The sequence below is a fragment of the Macrotis lagotis genome, chromosome 1, assembly GCF_037893015.1.
Source record: "Macrotis lagotis isolate mMagLag1 chromosome 1, bilby.v1.9.chrom.fasta, whole genome shotgun sequence".
In the NCBI taxonomy this organism is placed as follows: Eukaryota; Metazoa; Chordata; class Mammalia; order Peramelemorphia; family Peramelidae; genus Macrotis; species Macrotis lagotis.
Window position 1 is genome coordinate 251,705,579 of NC_133658.1, and position 15,924 is coordinate 251,721,502.

At 39.6% G+C, this 15,924-nt stretch overlaps 1 protein-coding gene across 1 annotated transcript in view; it reads left to right on the forward strand.

Moving 5' to 3' along the window:
• Positions 1-1,204: 1,204 nt before the first annotated feature.
• Positions 1,205-15,924, forward strand: part of LOC141504863 (somatomedin-B and thrombospondin type-1 domain-containing protein-like) — a 32,353-nt gene continuing 17,633 nt past the window's right edge. Inside the window, exon 1 of the mRNA XM_074210218.1 lies at positions 1,205-1,436. Coding sequence (XP_074066319.1) covers positions 1,205-1,436 — 232 coding nt within the window. The remainder of the gene's footprint in view (positions 1,437-15,924) is intronic.

The following is a 15,924-nucleotide window of genomic DNA, read 5'->3' on the forward strand; positions in this document are numbered from 1 at the left end:
GAGAGAGAGAGAGAGAGAGAGAGAGAGAGAGAGAGAGAGAGAGAGAGACTGTGTGTGTGTGTGTGTGTCCCTTCAAGCTTGAAGACCCAAAAATGGAGTAGCTATTTAGGGTGGGGGAACAGTTCAGAGCACTAAACCAACTGGGAAAGGAAGAATAGAACATTGACCTGGGAAATTATGTGAACAGAAGTGGAAGGAATAGCAGGTGTACCTCACCTCTCTGTTTGTGTGGGAAGGACATTAGAACAGGAGATATTTGAGCAACAGATTTGATTTGGATGTTTGTGTTAGGGGTGGAGTTTTGGAACTGAGAGAATGAAGGGAATGGGAACCAAAATGGAGTGTTTGGCAGAACTGGGAAAGTGTGGTGGGATTGTGGTTTACTTCCATACTTGTCAAATGGACAGGTTAAGCTAGATCAGGGTTTCTTAATCTCTGACCAGTGAAAACACACACACACACACACACACACATTATTTTGATAAGGGATTTTCAATAGATTTAGTTTTCTTTGTAATTTCATATCTTTAATTGTATGTATTATTTTGCTAAGGGATCTCTCCTCTGGCTTCCCCAGACTACCAAAGTGGACCAGACACTTTGGAACCCCTGGTCTCTTTCAACTCTAACATTGTATGACTCTTCTTGGGAGTGATTGAATGTGTAGTGGAGAGAAAGCCATCCTGGAACTGAGGAAGAGCTATTAAGTTCTGCTTCTGACATGACCAAGTGACTTTATGTGGGACTTTTAAGTCTAGAAGTTATTAGAGTTGTTTTACTTACATCAATGAAATTGCAGGTCCTGATTAAAAAAAGGCACGAAACTAGATGTCCCTACCACTTTCTAGTTTGAGTAAAATGAGAGAGTAAGAATTGATAATTTCTAAAAGCTTCTGCCAACCCCTGTGATCCTGAGATTTCTGGCGGATGAGGTGCCCCCCCCCCCCCCAGTTTCTTGCAGGTTATAACTACGGGGCAGAAATAGCAGATATGGAGGAGAGGGAGAGTAAGGGGAAGTTTGGGGATATCTACCTGGGGGGCTATCCTCACGGACCTGGACCCGGGGAGAGATGGGTGACGTGAGGTTAGTCTGACTTGGGTTCCAGCCCAGGGAGGAAACCTGTGGCCCCGCCTGACTGACTCTCCCCTCCTTTCCCCTCCCCATCCTTCCCTAGGACTGCCCAGCAGTGGGATTCCTCCGGACATGGCCCACGGTGCCATACTGGCCTGGACCTGGGCCCTGGCTTTGGGATCGGTCCCGGGAGTCCAAGCGGGTTGTGGCGAACTCGGCCGCTGCTGTCCGGGCCGGGACCTGACCTGCGTCTCCCGGGGCTGGACAGCGGCAGGGCTCTGGCCGGGGCCCCAGGCCTGCTACTGCGACCAGGCGTGCAGCGCAGCCAGGGACTGCTGCCCGGATTATGGGAGTGCCTGCCCAGGTGGGAGCCACCAGGCTGAGCTGGGAGGGTGGGCGTGGGCAGTCCACAGGGACGCTGAGGAGGCGCAGGTCCAAGGGGAGTGAGCTTGGGAAAGGAGTGTAGGAGCAGGGAGGAGGTCTGGGGGGGGGGGCGGTGAGCAGGAGTCTAGATCCAGATCTTGAAGGGACCTAAGAGGTCATCTCATTCACATCCCCCTTTTCACTTGGCAGATGAGGGAACTGAGGCCCAGGAAAGTGAAGCTACTTGTACCCAAATCATGGATTGGGGTGAGGTTATAAAAGGAGCAGAGAAGTGGAGAGGGGGGTCTGGGATCAGGCCGAGTAGAGGTATTCTAGTTAGGAAAAGGATTATGGAAAGTTAGAAGCAAGCCTGGGGGAGGGGAGCGAGAAGGTCTGGACCTGGCTTCAAGTTCTGGATCTCAGGCAGGGGCAGTGGAAACCCAAAAGGGACTGAGGGACTTGTAAAGGGAAGTTTAAGGAACTGATTGTGACAGGAGATAGGTGAGGGTCATGGGGGTGGAACCTCGTATATGGCCACTAGTCAAACATTTCTCCACCCTAACCTCCCTCTGAGGACCTTCATGATGGTGTCTGCAAAACCACCTTTATAGGTAGTTATTGGTCAGTCAGTAAGTAACTTGGATTAATAGGACTCAAACCATCACCATTTTGACAATTACCTTTTTTTAAAGCCATTACCATCATAACCAACACTTAGAATTATTACCACTACCATCATCTGTATTAATGTATGTTCTTGCAGTATAATTTAAGGAAATGCTTCTTCCACTTCTTGTAGACGTAGAAATTCTTTAGGATAAGATATTTTGCCTCCCTCCCCTTTAAAAAAATGAGGCAGACTTACAGAAAATTGAGGCATTGAGGAGATGCTTTAATTCTTGGCCATTAGAGGTGCTGTCTCTATTGTTTTTCTGTTTCTATTCAATACTAGAATTTTCATCTTTACTTGATTAAGGCTTGATTGGATTGATTCTATATCATGCTCTAGTGCTAAGAATCCTGGATGAGGACTCAGAAGACTGAGTTCTGGCTCTAATTCTGCCCTTGATTCCCTGTTTCTTAGGAATCAATGTCCTCATTTCTAAGCCTCAGTTTCCCTATCTGTAAAATGGAGGAATTAGACAAGATAATCACTAAGAGCCTGTCCAGCTTTGACATTCTAGCATTGAGATAAGAGTCAGGAGACCCAGATTCTAGTTCTGGTGCCCCTGATTCACTGCATAACTTTGGGCAAGTTACTTCTTGATGAATATCAGGTTTATCTCATGTAAAATGAGGGGGTTGAATTGAATGATTTCTGGGATTCCCTGGAGCACTGACATAACATAATTCTAAAATATTAACTTAATATTACCTCTTCTGGAGACACTCATTTTAAAAGAGGACACAAGTAGAAAAACTTTTTAACTAAAGAACTGAGGGAATTACCAGTATTAGACTTTTGTTTTTTTTTTTAGGTTTTTGCAAGGCAAATGGGGTTAAGTGGCTTGCCCAATGCCACACAGCTAGGTAATTATTAAGTGTCTAAGACCGGATTTGAACCCAGGTATTCCTGACTCCAGGGCAGGTGCTTTATCTACTGCGCCACCTAGCCACCCCCCCAGTATTAGACTTTTAATCATCAGTGGGGGAAAATATTCTTTGTTGGATGAGGAGGAAACAGGGAGAGGGAGGAAATTTCATTCCATGTTATATCACACTAAAGGAACCAGATGTGTAGTGGTACCTCCATCTCATTCTCTGAATATTATGAAACCACCGGATTGGCCCCTTCTAGGCTATACTTGGAAAACCATCTGCCTAGAATAGCAGAACTGTTTTCTACCTGTACACATCTGGTTCTGGTACCTAAATCATCCCACATATATCTGCAAAAGTGGATCATCAGGGATTCAGAACATCAAAATTACTTCTGTCTGACATTCATATATATATATATATATATATATATATATATATATATATATATATATATATATATATATATATATTACAGGTAAGAGAGCTGAGGCACAGCTTCAAGGAATCTGCCTTTGGCCCAAGGGGTTCTGAGCAGGGGATCAGAGGTCCCATTCCAGTCTCAGAGAGAAGGCATTTTATAGTTTCAAGTTTTTTCTACTTCTAATTGGTTATATTCCATGTTCTACAGTTTCTTCCAGCATTATATTTATGTTATATGTTCTGAGGTTTCTTACAGCTTTGACATTTTAGTGTTTAACATTCTAGTTTCCCTTCCAATGGGATATGGCTGTGAGTGTTGTTATTCACTGGTGAAAAGAGGATGCTGTGGGGCCCTAGGAGGGAGAGAGGGTCAGAAAGGACCAGTGGTTACACTGTGTGAAGAGCCAGGGAAATGTTCCCACATTCCTGACCAGAGCCTACAAAACCAGTTGATATTATCAACATTTCATCATTCTCTTGAGTATAAAGAGCTCAGACCAGGGTGGCAGGAGACAGGCAAGGGGGTGGGTGAGAGGGGGATGATAAGGATGGTTCCTTGTGTTCATCAAAGTTTCTGTTCCCTTTGTTTGCCCCATTTTAGGTCCTGCTTTATAGAATAGGTGCCAAAGGACTGAGGGACCAGAAACCAGTTTTCTGATTATGGGCTGGCACATCTCCATCTGCTTATAAACAAATACCAGATTCAGCAGAAATTATTTTAGGGGCTCAAGGCCAAGGAACTGAAAATTTTGTGAGTTTCAGAATCAAGAAAACTATTATCCAAAATCTTCTATTTACAGTATTGGGGAATTCTATTCAATTTATAGAATCAGCAAATTAAAGCTGGATAGGAACTTAGAAGTTAGAATATTAGAATTTGAAGAAACTTGAAAAGTAGAGAATGTGAGAAGCAGAAATAGCCTGAGAACAAAGAACATTGGAACCAAAAGGGATCTAGAAGGGACTTTTGGGAGTACCTAATCTAAGATTCCCCCCACCCCCATTTTACAAAGGAACAGTTGGGATTTAGAATGGAGAGGGTCAGAGAGAGTGAGTGAAAGAACTAGGATGAAAAGCTAGGTGGTTTGATTATGAATCCAATAGTTTTCACCACCATATACATTGCCATAAATGACCTACTCTTGCCAGGTTCTGTGTTAGATGTGAAGCAAGGAAGAAAATGACAAAGAAATCTCCCTTTCCTGATGCTCCTCCATGGGCCAGTCTGGGTAGGCAGATTACAGCTGCCTACTTCCAGCTACTTCCAAATTCCATGACGTGTCTCTGCCTCCAGCCTTTGGAAATTCCATTCTCTTGTTTGATTCACTGATTGTTAATAAATCACTTGAACTGTATATTATAGTACCCAAAGGAAATCATGACAATATCAAGCAGTAGCAAATGGATAGTTTAAAAGACATTTGCCACAATAGCCTAAATTTGCAGCAGGTACCATCAATTCAAAAAGATCATTTTCTATCTTTTTTGCTCCCATGACTCTTAACACTTAAATATGGGGTTCTAAATGACCAAACTTCCCTAAATGAACCACTCAACAAGGTTCTCAATGAAGGGGAAACAGGGAGGGAGGGTAGGAATTGTCAAAAACACTGCAGATGTTTCAAGATTGAAGTCCTAGATTATTTTGTAGCTACTTCATTTTGGGGGAGTAATTCCATTGGCTAACAGTTTTATTATATTTGATGGTTCGAGGCAAAATAAACTTTTTACATAAAAGGATAAATGTTTCACAAGCCCTGAAGAAAATATTGATCGAGAAAGGAGTATATTTGTGCTTTTAAGAGAGAAGGGGGAGGAGGAAATGGCCAATATCCCAGATTCTCAGCTCTATTCTCATGTATGTGATAGTAGTCTCTCTGAGTGTCACAAATCATCTTTACCCCATTCTGTGATCTGAACAGATTTTTAATGACACAGGTCTTACCTTGAACACATATAGTTCATTTATACTGCCCTGGCTCAGTATTATCCTCTTAAGTGTGGTGACTTCTCACACTTTTCATGGCAACCATACCTCTCTGGATCCCCCTACTCCTCCTCTATTTGCACTCACAAGTCCAAAAGGTAAGAGGGAGTAGCTTGGGAGTTAAGGCTGCCTCTCTACACAAGCTGATGCAGTAACCATCTTATTTATTTATTTATCTATTTACTTATTTATTTAGTTTTTTTGCAAGGCAATGGGGTCAAGTGGCTTGCCCAAGGCCACATAGCTAGGTAATTATTAAGTGTCTGAGGCTGGATTTGAACTCAGGTACTCCTGACTCCAGGGTCAGTGCTCTATCCACTGAATCACCTAGCCTTCCCCAGTAGCCATCATATTTTGTTCAAATGGACTACATCTTGAGTCCCATCAATGTCTCAATTGCCTGGAACTGGAGGATTCTCAAATTACATTGCTCTGCTCTATTTAACCATTTTTTTTCACTATGACATTCTCCATCCTTTTTGCTTCCCGCCTTCCCAGTAGGGATATGGGCCAATGCCTTACACCTGTCTCCCTTGAATGTCACTTTTACTATCTTTTCCTGGTGAATACTCTTTTTATCCCCAAACACTGTCTGATCCAGATTGTGCCCATTGTCTACCCTGACATAAGTCTTTCCCCAAACTCTCTTGAGTGATATCTTTTCTTTATGTCTCTGCAGATAGATAGGTGGCTTACTAGACTTGGAGTAAGGAAAACCTGAGTTCCAATTCCACCTCAGACTAGCCATATGATCCTGAGCAAGTCACTTAACCTCTTTTATCTTAGCTTTATTTATTTATTTATCTATTTATTTATTTATTTAGTTTTTTTGCAAGGCAATGGGGTCAAGTGGCTTGTCCAAGGCCACATAGCTAGGTAATTATTAAGTGTCTGAGGCTGGATTTGAACTCAGGTACTCCTGACTCCAGGGTCAGTGCTCTATCCACTGAATCACCTAGCCTCCCCCAGTAGCCATCATATTTTGTTCAAATGGACTACATCTTGAGTCCCGTCAATGTCTCAATTGCCTGGAACTGGAGGATTCTCAAATTATATTGCTCTGCTCTATTTAACCATTTTTTTTCACTATGACATTCTCCATCCTTTTTGCTTCCCGCCTTCCCAGTAGGGATATGGGCCAATGCCTTACACCTGTCTCCCTTGAATGTCACTTTTACTATCTTTTCCTGGTGAATACTCTTTTTACCCCCAAACACTGTCTGATCCAGATTGTGCCCATTGTCTACCCTGACATAAGTCTTTCCCCAAACTCTCTTGAGTGATATCTTTTCTTTATGTCTCTGCAGATAGAAAGGTGGCTTACTAGACTTGGAGTAAGGAAAACCTGAGTTCCAATTCCACCTCAGACTAGCCATATGATCCTGAGCAAGTCACTTAACCTCTTTTACCTTAGCTTCCTCATCTATGAAATGGAAATAAAAATAACCCTAATTTGCTGGGTTATGAGGATCAAATGAGATGATATATATTTAAGATGACTCAGAAAACAAAATGCTCTATAATTTTACTACTACTTTATGCAGAAAAAAAATTTGCAGAACCTGAAAATTATGGAAAGAATACATTCTGATATTTATATCACATATTATAAACACATAAATTAGCATATGATATTGTTATTGTTGCTCAGTCATATATGACTCTTCATGACCCCATTTTGGTGTCTTCTCCATAGAGATGCTGAAGTGATTTGCCACTTCCTTCTATATTTCATTTTACAGATGAAGAAACTGAGGCAAACAGGGTTAAGCGACCTGCCCAGGGTTACACAGCAATTGTATCAAGCCAGATTTGAGCTCATGAAAATGAGTCTTCCTGATTCCAAACCCAGTGCTCTCTATTCACTGTACCTCTTAGCTACCCATTATAATTTGAACAACTTTTAATTAAGATTGCCCAAAAGGTCAATGACACAAAAAGAGATGACAACTTTCCTCTGGTTTGGTAGATGGCCAGTATCCCAGATTCTTGGCTCTATTCTCATGTATATGATAGTAGTCTCTCTGAATGTCACAAATCATCTTTACCCCATTCTATGATTTTCTTAACTTCAGTGTACAGGACATAAGGTTTCATCTGCATTCATGTTCTTATTTCCTGGCTGATAGTACACCCTGAACTCAGAGTTGTTTAGTGCTTCTGCCCTTCTCTGGCAGGCAGCATCCAATTTGGCAGTGGTCACAATATACATAGTCATAGAACTTATTAATGAAAACCTATTTCAAAGCCAAGAATGCCAAAATGGGTATGGGATAATGAGTCTCCCTCTCAGTAAGTTCCTAACTAGAAAATTCAATAAGCTTTTGATGCTTATTTGTTGGAGAAGGCCCCAGCATCAACATTTTCTTAGTTTAGATTGAATGAAATACAGCACAAGATATTGAAAGGTTAACAAAGGCAAGTTTCCTTTGCTATAACATGGTAAGGATATGCAACAAGAATAAATGGCTCTTAACTTCTCTGGACATGACATCCTTTGACTACTTTTGGGAAAGGTCCTGGTCAACAGGGCAGGATATGGTGAAGGAAGACCATCACACATCTTGTGTGTTCTTCACAGATTCATCAAGTCAGAGGAACCCTGCTTCTTTTGATTGGCACTTTTTATTGACTAGGAAGCTGTATTACGGAAGCCAGGGGACAGCTTTATCTCCTTTTAGGAAAAGCTATATTGCAGGAGGGAAAGAGGAGTGCTCCTAACTCATGTTTGTTTTGCAAGGCAATAGGGGTAAGTGACTTGCTCAAGGTCACACAGCCAGGTAACTACTAAGTGTTTGAGGTCAAATTTGAACCCAGGTCCTCCTGACTCCAGGGCCTCACTTTGTCACCTAGCTGCCCCCTAACTTATGTTGTGAGGAAATACTGGTAAATGTTTCTCTCACACCATGCTTCTTCTGGGATAAGACTGCTCACAAGCCTTCCAGGCTAACATCGATATGTAATACTTTACACTGACTTGGATTTGGGAAGTCAGCACCAGTGCATATGTGAACTAGTCCCTAAAAACTCATTTATATTTCTTGTCATAATGAGTGAGGGAGAGATTGGCTCCTGTTTGCCCTTTTGTGCCTAGTTGAGAAGAACTAGGTGAACTATAAGTGAGCTTATTGAGAGATTTAGTGATGGTAGCAGTTTTCTGATAGTAGCCAACAAATCCTAGAAAATGTCTAAGCTCTTGAAGATTCTAGGTGTAGGAACAGCCTGTTTTTCATGGAAGCAGTATTTTGAATTCAGAAAACTAAACATATACTCTATGTTGTGCATGAAGGTGATCAACGTGTAATAAGTTTAAAAAGTAGTATGAATTCAGATTCTGGAGAATATTAAATTTTTTTTTAGTTTTTGCAAAGCAAATGGGGTGAAGTGGCTTGCCCAAGGCCACACAGCTAGGTAATTATTATTAAGTGTCTGAGGCCGGATTTGAACTCAGGTCCTCCTGACTTCAGGGCCAGTGCTCTATCCACTGTGCCACCTAGCTGCCCTTTAAATTTGTTTTTTATGTTAAAGGCAATAGGGAGCCTACAAAGTTTTGGATCAGGGGATTGTCAAACTTAGACTTGTCCTTTAGGAAGATAATTTTGGTAACTATATGGGGAATTGTTTAGAGATAGGGCAAGACTGGCAGCTAGAAGTCCATTGATGAGGTTATTACAATCCATTGATGAGGTTATTACAATAGTCCAGTGATGAGAATCTGAACTCTAGTAATAGCCACATGGATAGAGAGAAAGGCATTGGTATCAAGAAATATCATGGAAGTAGAACCAACAAGTGTTCATATGGGTGATGAGGAAAAGAGAAGGATTGAAGATGATTCCTTAGACTGTTAACTTGAGTGATTTGAAGGATAGTTATGCCCCAAATAGGACACGGAAAGTTTGGAGGAGGGATAAAAAAAAAAAGGTTCTTATCTTTGTATAATGAGTATCTTGTCTTTGGACTGGCAAGCTTATTATCCTTTTGACCAGATTCCTCACTTCATCTTCCATCCATCTCCTTCTCCCCAGGAAGGTTTTAGGTTTTCTCACCAATTTCATGTCCTCCATATGGGGCCTAGCAACTAACTGCCAGGCATCCCCTTCCCTCTTCAACTTTGATCTCTTTGGGGTCGCTGGAGTGTTTTTATGTATCAGATAATTGGCAAGAGTACAGACATTGTTCTAATCTCCTTTTTGATTACTCTAGCCAGAGTAACTTTATCATAGTATTCAGTGGATAACCTTGAAACTAACAGTGCTTAATGGAGTTCCGCTGCCACTATTATACAAAACTTAATTTGTTTTTTGACTTTGATTTTTAGTTTTTCAATTAATAAGTGTTTTTTCTTGCCCTCCTAGTCACTGAAAAAAATATTAAAAAAACAAAATCCATGCAACAATTATGTATAGTCATGCAAAACAAATTCCCACTTTGAACACTACAAAAATGTGTATCTCATTCATACAGAGATAGTTAAGTGGTGCAATTAGACCTGGAATTAAAAACTGAGCTCAGGGGGCAGCTAGGTTGCTCAGTGGATAGAGCACCAGCCCTAGAGTCAGGAGGACCTGAGTTCAAATCCAGCCTCAGACACTTAATAATTACCTAGCTGTGTGGCCTTGGGCAAGTCACTTAACCCCATTGCCTTGCCAAAAAAAAAAAAACCAAACCCAAAACTGAGTTCAGGTTCAGACTCATTACCCTTCCTAGCTGTGTGAACCATGGTCAAGTCACTTAACTTTGTTTGTTTTAGTTTTTTCTTCTATAAAGTTAGATAACAGCACCTACTTCCTAAAGCTGTGAGGATAAAATGAGATATTTGTAAAGCACTTAGAACAATCCTTGAAACCTAATATACAGTAACTTTGTTTTATTGTTTTAAGAATGAATTTGAGTAAATAGTTAATTTCATCTACTATAAATACCCAAATTAACTATAAAGGAAATTTGAAGAAATAGCTATCTGCATCCAGAGAAAGAACTGATAAATATAATTATGTATCAAATAATTTTATATATTCATGTTTATATATACATACATATATGCACATATATATATACGAATTTGTGTCTAATAGTAGCCATTTCAGAGGAGAAAAAAAGAAATTTACAAGATAATTTTGTTGTATATTGGAAAGGAATATCAGGTTATGCATAATAGTTTTACAGTTACATGTACAATAATCTTTTTTATTTTACTGTCATAAAATGCTGTTTAATATAATAAAAAAGAAACCTAGCAGACTCCATATAAGTGTTAGTTATTATTATTATTAGCATTCTGCATATTTAGTCCATTACTTCTTTGTTAGTAGGTGAGGAAACATTCTTCACCTCTGTAATCATGATTCTTTGCATTGATCAGAATCCTTAGGCTTCCAAAATTTTCTTTTTACAATGTTGATATTATTATATAAATTGTTCTCTTGGTTCTGTTCACTTCACTTTCATACAAAGCTTTCCCAGGTTTCTCTGACACTGTCTCTCATTTTTTCTTATAACACAATTGTATTTCATTACATTAGTAATGTGATTGATGGACTTCCCATTAGTTGCTAGTTATATGCCAACACCAAAAGAGCTATTGCAAATATACATACAAAAATATGTGATTTTTGTATAGATAAGATCTTTTCTTTTTTTTTTTTTGTTTCTGTGGGATTATAGATTTAGTAGTGGTGTCATTAGGTCAAAGATTATGCACAGGGGCAGCTAGGTGGCGCAGTGGATAAAGCACCCGCCCTGGAGTCAGGAGTACCTGGGTTCAAATGTGGTCTCAGATACTTAATAATTTCCTAGCTGTGTGGCCTTGGGCAAGCCACTTAACCCCATTTGCCTTGCAAACCCCCCCACCAAAAAAAAGATTATGCATAGTTTAGTAACTTTTGAGACATTTTCAAATCACTTTCCAGATTTTCTGTCCCATTTTGAACTTTCATTAACAGTGTATCAATGTGCCTGTTTTCCTACAACTCTTTCAATAGTTTCCATTTTCCATTTTTGAGTCATCTTTGTTAATCTGATGGGAGCATACCAATTTAACAATGGTTGTTCAGTCATGATCCTAGTTTACCTCAGGCCCAATCATAATGAACCAAATAACGTAACAAAAATGAACAATAGCCAACAGTGCAATAGCAGTTTTGTATATATATATATATATATATATATATATATATATATATATATATATATATACAAATAAACATACATTTGCCCAGCCAGTCATTTCATGAGAGTGGAAACTACCTCCATTGATATAAACCAGTCACATGTATGTTACTTAAGACAATTGCTTAGAGGATTGATGAGTTAAACTTCCCCTTGAGTATAAAAGCTAGTAAGTGTGAGAAGCAAGCTTGAGCCCAGGTCTTCCTGAGTCCAAGGATACTCTTTACTGTGCCAAACTGCCTTTAAATATTAATAACTGTCTTTTATATGACATTTTAAGGTTTACAAAGTGCTTTACATTGTTACATTATTTGATTCTCACAGCAACCCTATAAAGTAGATCTTATTCCATTTTGTAAATGAAATAATTGAGGTTGAGAGAGGGTAAATTGATGTCTTAAGGCTCATACAGTTAGTAAATATCAGAGGTGATTCCAATTCTTCATCTTCCTGACTTTAGATTCAACACATTATTTATTATACCATATTTCTTTGAGATAGTATACATATTAGTTCTTATTATGCCAGAATACTGAAAATCTAATGAAACAATATCTAGTAGTCAGGAAGGGTCCCAATTAGAAACATTAAAGTAAAAGGAAAAAAAACTATGAGGTACCAGTCATTCCCTGGAGAAATGATAAAAAAAAGTTTGGGGGATATTAATCCAACGCTTATCCAGATTTACAGGCTTGCATATAAAAAACAATCTACCCAATTCAAAAAAAGGGGGGAAATCTTCAATGTTACCTGCCCATAAAATTAGGTTTCCCCTACTCAGTGTGATGGGCTCCCACTTCTGACATCTTCTCTTTCTGTATGAGGCAGACTATATAGTCTTTCCAATACTGCTTTCTTTGTACTATTCCCTAGATCAGGAGATTTTCCCTCTCTATTGACAAGTCTTTTTCCTGGATTGATCCCAAAGCTGTCAATCAAAAGTCTAACTAGAAACAGCAGATGACTTTTAAAGGCTTTCATGTGGGTAACCTAACGTTGTAACAGGTATCATCACTAATGATCACCATGATAGCTAACATTTATAAGGTGCTTTAAGGCCTGCAAAGTGCTTTACAGATATTATCCTATTTCCTTCTCACTTCCCTGAGAACTAAGTGCTGGTATTAGGCCCATTTTATAGAAGAGGAAACTGAGACTGAAGTGTTAAATGACTTATTGTCTTCCTGACCCTGACTGCCATAATTTATCAACAAGACATAAAGCCAATGTTTTTTCCTTTCCCTTTCTTCCATACCCACTCTATCACTGGAATAACTGGGATGCTAAGAATCTAGGGTTCTTTTGTCAAGTCTCTCTGAAGGGAATACTCTAAATCTAGGAGGAAAAGTTATTGGGGGAGAGTAGAGCTTAACATAAACATTGCCAACAAACATTGAAGGTGCCACCCCCTCCAGCTTTCTTTTAGGTGTCGTTTTCCTCAGCATCCTAAGCTTGTCAGTCCCTTTGAGCTATGCTCATCTGTCTAGAGAAAAGAGTTAAAAGTAAAGACTTGTGGAAGATAAAGTTGTAGAATCACTGATTGTGAGATCTGGGAGGGGTCTTAGTTCAGTGAATATCAGAGCTGGGAAAGAGTTTTAAAACAAAGAATAGCAGAGCCTAGGTCTTTGAAATCAAGTAGTCACTCTTTTTTATAGGTTAGCAAACTGAGCCCCAGTCACTTGCTCAAAGCTACACAGTGGCAGAAGTGGGATTAAGCTCTCCTGGGCTCCAACTAGCTCAGGTGACTTGATGTTACCTGGATAACCTGGGCAGGCTGGCTTGCTAACTCAGGGTGTTCAGGGTTATAGCTGCTAAGTTTAATTTAGTATTTTATGCTAGGGAAACAGTGTAACAATAGACACTGCATATACAGGATACACACACACACACACACACACACACACAGACACAAACACTGTAAGTGTATATTATAAACTATTTATAGCTACACTATAATTTTCTGAAATACTTCCACCTAGTGGTAGGTTTTTGCTATGTTGTGGTCCATTCCCTGAGCACTTTGTATGTGAGGCAATTTTTATAGTTAATAGTCTCATTTTCCCCTTTATCAATGTGTGGATAAATTTGGAGTGAGTTTCCATTTTGAAATTAGGTTTCTTCCCCTCAGTAATAATTACTTTTTGCTTTAAGAGGTTAGTTACAATAGAATAGATTCTGTTAAGAGAGTGACTTCTCTATAATAATAATTCTCTATAATAATTTTGGACAACCTATCCTTCTGCTTTGCCTAGGTTTTCATGACACTGATTGGGGCTTTTATCTTATCCAACATGTTTTTATTTTTCAGTATGCTTTGTAAATTTATCATTTGTGTCCTCCTTCATATCTGCGAGGGTGCCTCAGAATTCTATCCTGAGTTATTTTCTTTTTCTCTCTACTCTTCCTCAGGGATCTCCTTAGCTGCATGAATTTGACACTCTATGTGGGTGATGCTCACATCTCCATAGCCAGTTCTTATCTCTCCCTGAGCTCTATTTCTGGCTCTCTAACTATCTGCTGGATATTTCCATCTGGTTGTTCCATAATCATCAACAAACCCAAAACAGAACTCATTCTATTATTCCATTAAACTCAGTCATTCTCACTTTCCTATTTCTCTTTCGATACCACCATTTTCCAATTACCCAGGTGTGAAATCTAGTAAGCAGCCTCAACTCTTTAACTCTTACTCACTCCTCCATATCCAATCAATTTTGAAGTCTTGATTCGATCTCCTTAGCATCTTGTAAATCTGTTTTTCTTTCTCTCTCTCCTTTCTTTTTTCTTCCTTCCTTCCTTCCTCCTTTCCTCCCTCCTCCTTTCTTTCTTTCTTTCTTTCTTTCTTTCTTTCTTTCTTTCTTTCTTTCTTTCTTTCTTTCTTTCTTTCTTTCTTCCTTTCTTCCCTTTCCTTCTTTCTTTCCTCCCTTTCCTTTTTTCTTTCCTCCCTTTCCTTCTTTCTTTCCTTCTTTCTTTCCTTCTTTCTTCTCTCTCTCTCTCTCTCTCTCTCTCTCTCTCTCTCTCTCTCTCTCTCTCTCTCTCTCTCTCTCCCTCTCCCCCTTCCTTTCTTTTGCCACAGCCTTAGTCCAGGTACTCATTGTCTCTTACCTGGGTTACTAATAGGTCCCTAATTGTTCTCCCTGGCTCTCCCCTCCCAGCTCCATGCTCCACATAGCTGTCAAATTGATATTTTTAAAACACAGTTCTAGTCATGTCACTTTCCTACTCAGGAGTTTCAGTGGTTTCCTATTGCCTATAGGATAAAATGCAAACTTTTGTTTGGCATATAAAGCCCTTCACATTCTGGCTTCTGCCTGCATTCCCAGCCAGATTACATATTATTATGATTCACACTTTGCATCAGGCAAACTGGCTTACTTCCTGTCTCAGTACACATCATTCTATCTCCCCACTTTTGTCTCTTGGGATCTTTGGCTGCCTTTCAAGGCTCAATTTCAATGCCCTCTCATTCAAGAGGCCCTTCCTAATTCTCATAGACACAAGTGAAAAAGAGAGAGGATCAAAAGTCCATAGATTTTGAATGGGAAGGGACCTTAGAGATCTCCTGGTAATGTCCTTTCATTTTACTGAGGTTTAAAGATTTAAAGGAACTTGCCCAAGGTCAGCACATGGAAGAGTCAAGATTCTAATTAGGTTCTGTGGCTCCAAATCCAGTGTTCTTTCCATGATATCACACAATTCCTACTTGGAAGAAGTCTCAGTTTCCTTGTTTTTTAAATGAGGGATTTGGTCTATATGATTCTCAAGGTACCTTTCAATCTGAGAACTATGTGTCTGTATATGAACTTAAGCTTGTTTCAGAATCCTTGCCTCTTAGGGAGTAGTAGAAAGAATATTGCACCCGCAACCAGAAAATCTGGGTTTGCCTCCTGCTTCTACCATTAAATAGTTATGTTCCCTTGGACAAATCATTCAACTGATTTCTGAGCCTCAGCTTTTTTCTTACAAACAAATGACTAGCATTGCTTTCTTGTTAGAACTATTCTGAAGGAAATAGTTTATTAACTTTAAATGCTATAGAACTGTGACTTTTGTTCTTAGCTGGGAATTATGTTAGAGATCATGTGGTTCTTTATTCTAATTTTCCCAAGGATGGAGAAACTGAGGCCCCAGAGGGGGAAGGGACTTTTCCAAGGTAACAGAGTAAGTGGAACAGCCAAGGCAAAGAACCCAGATCTTGTGACTTCCAGTCTAGAGCTCCTTCTGCTACACTGGGATGATGCCATTTACTTTGTTAAAAGCTGCAGCCCACTGAGCAATGAAGCTGCTCCCATGGAATTACCTTAATTTTGGAAGCTCAACAAACAAATAAATGCTGAGATGTCCAGACTTCAGATAGCCATGTCTGAGA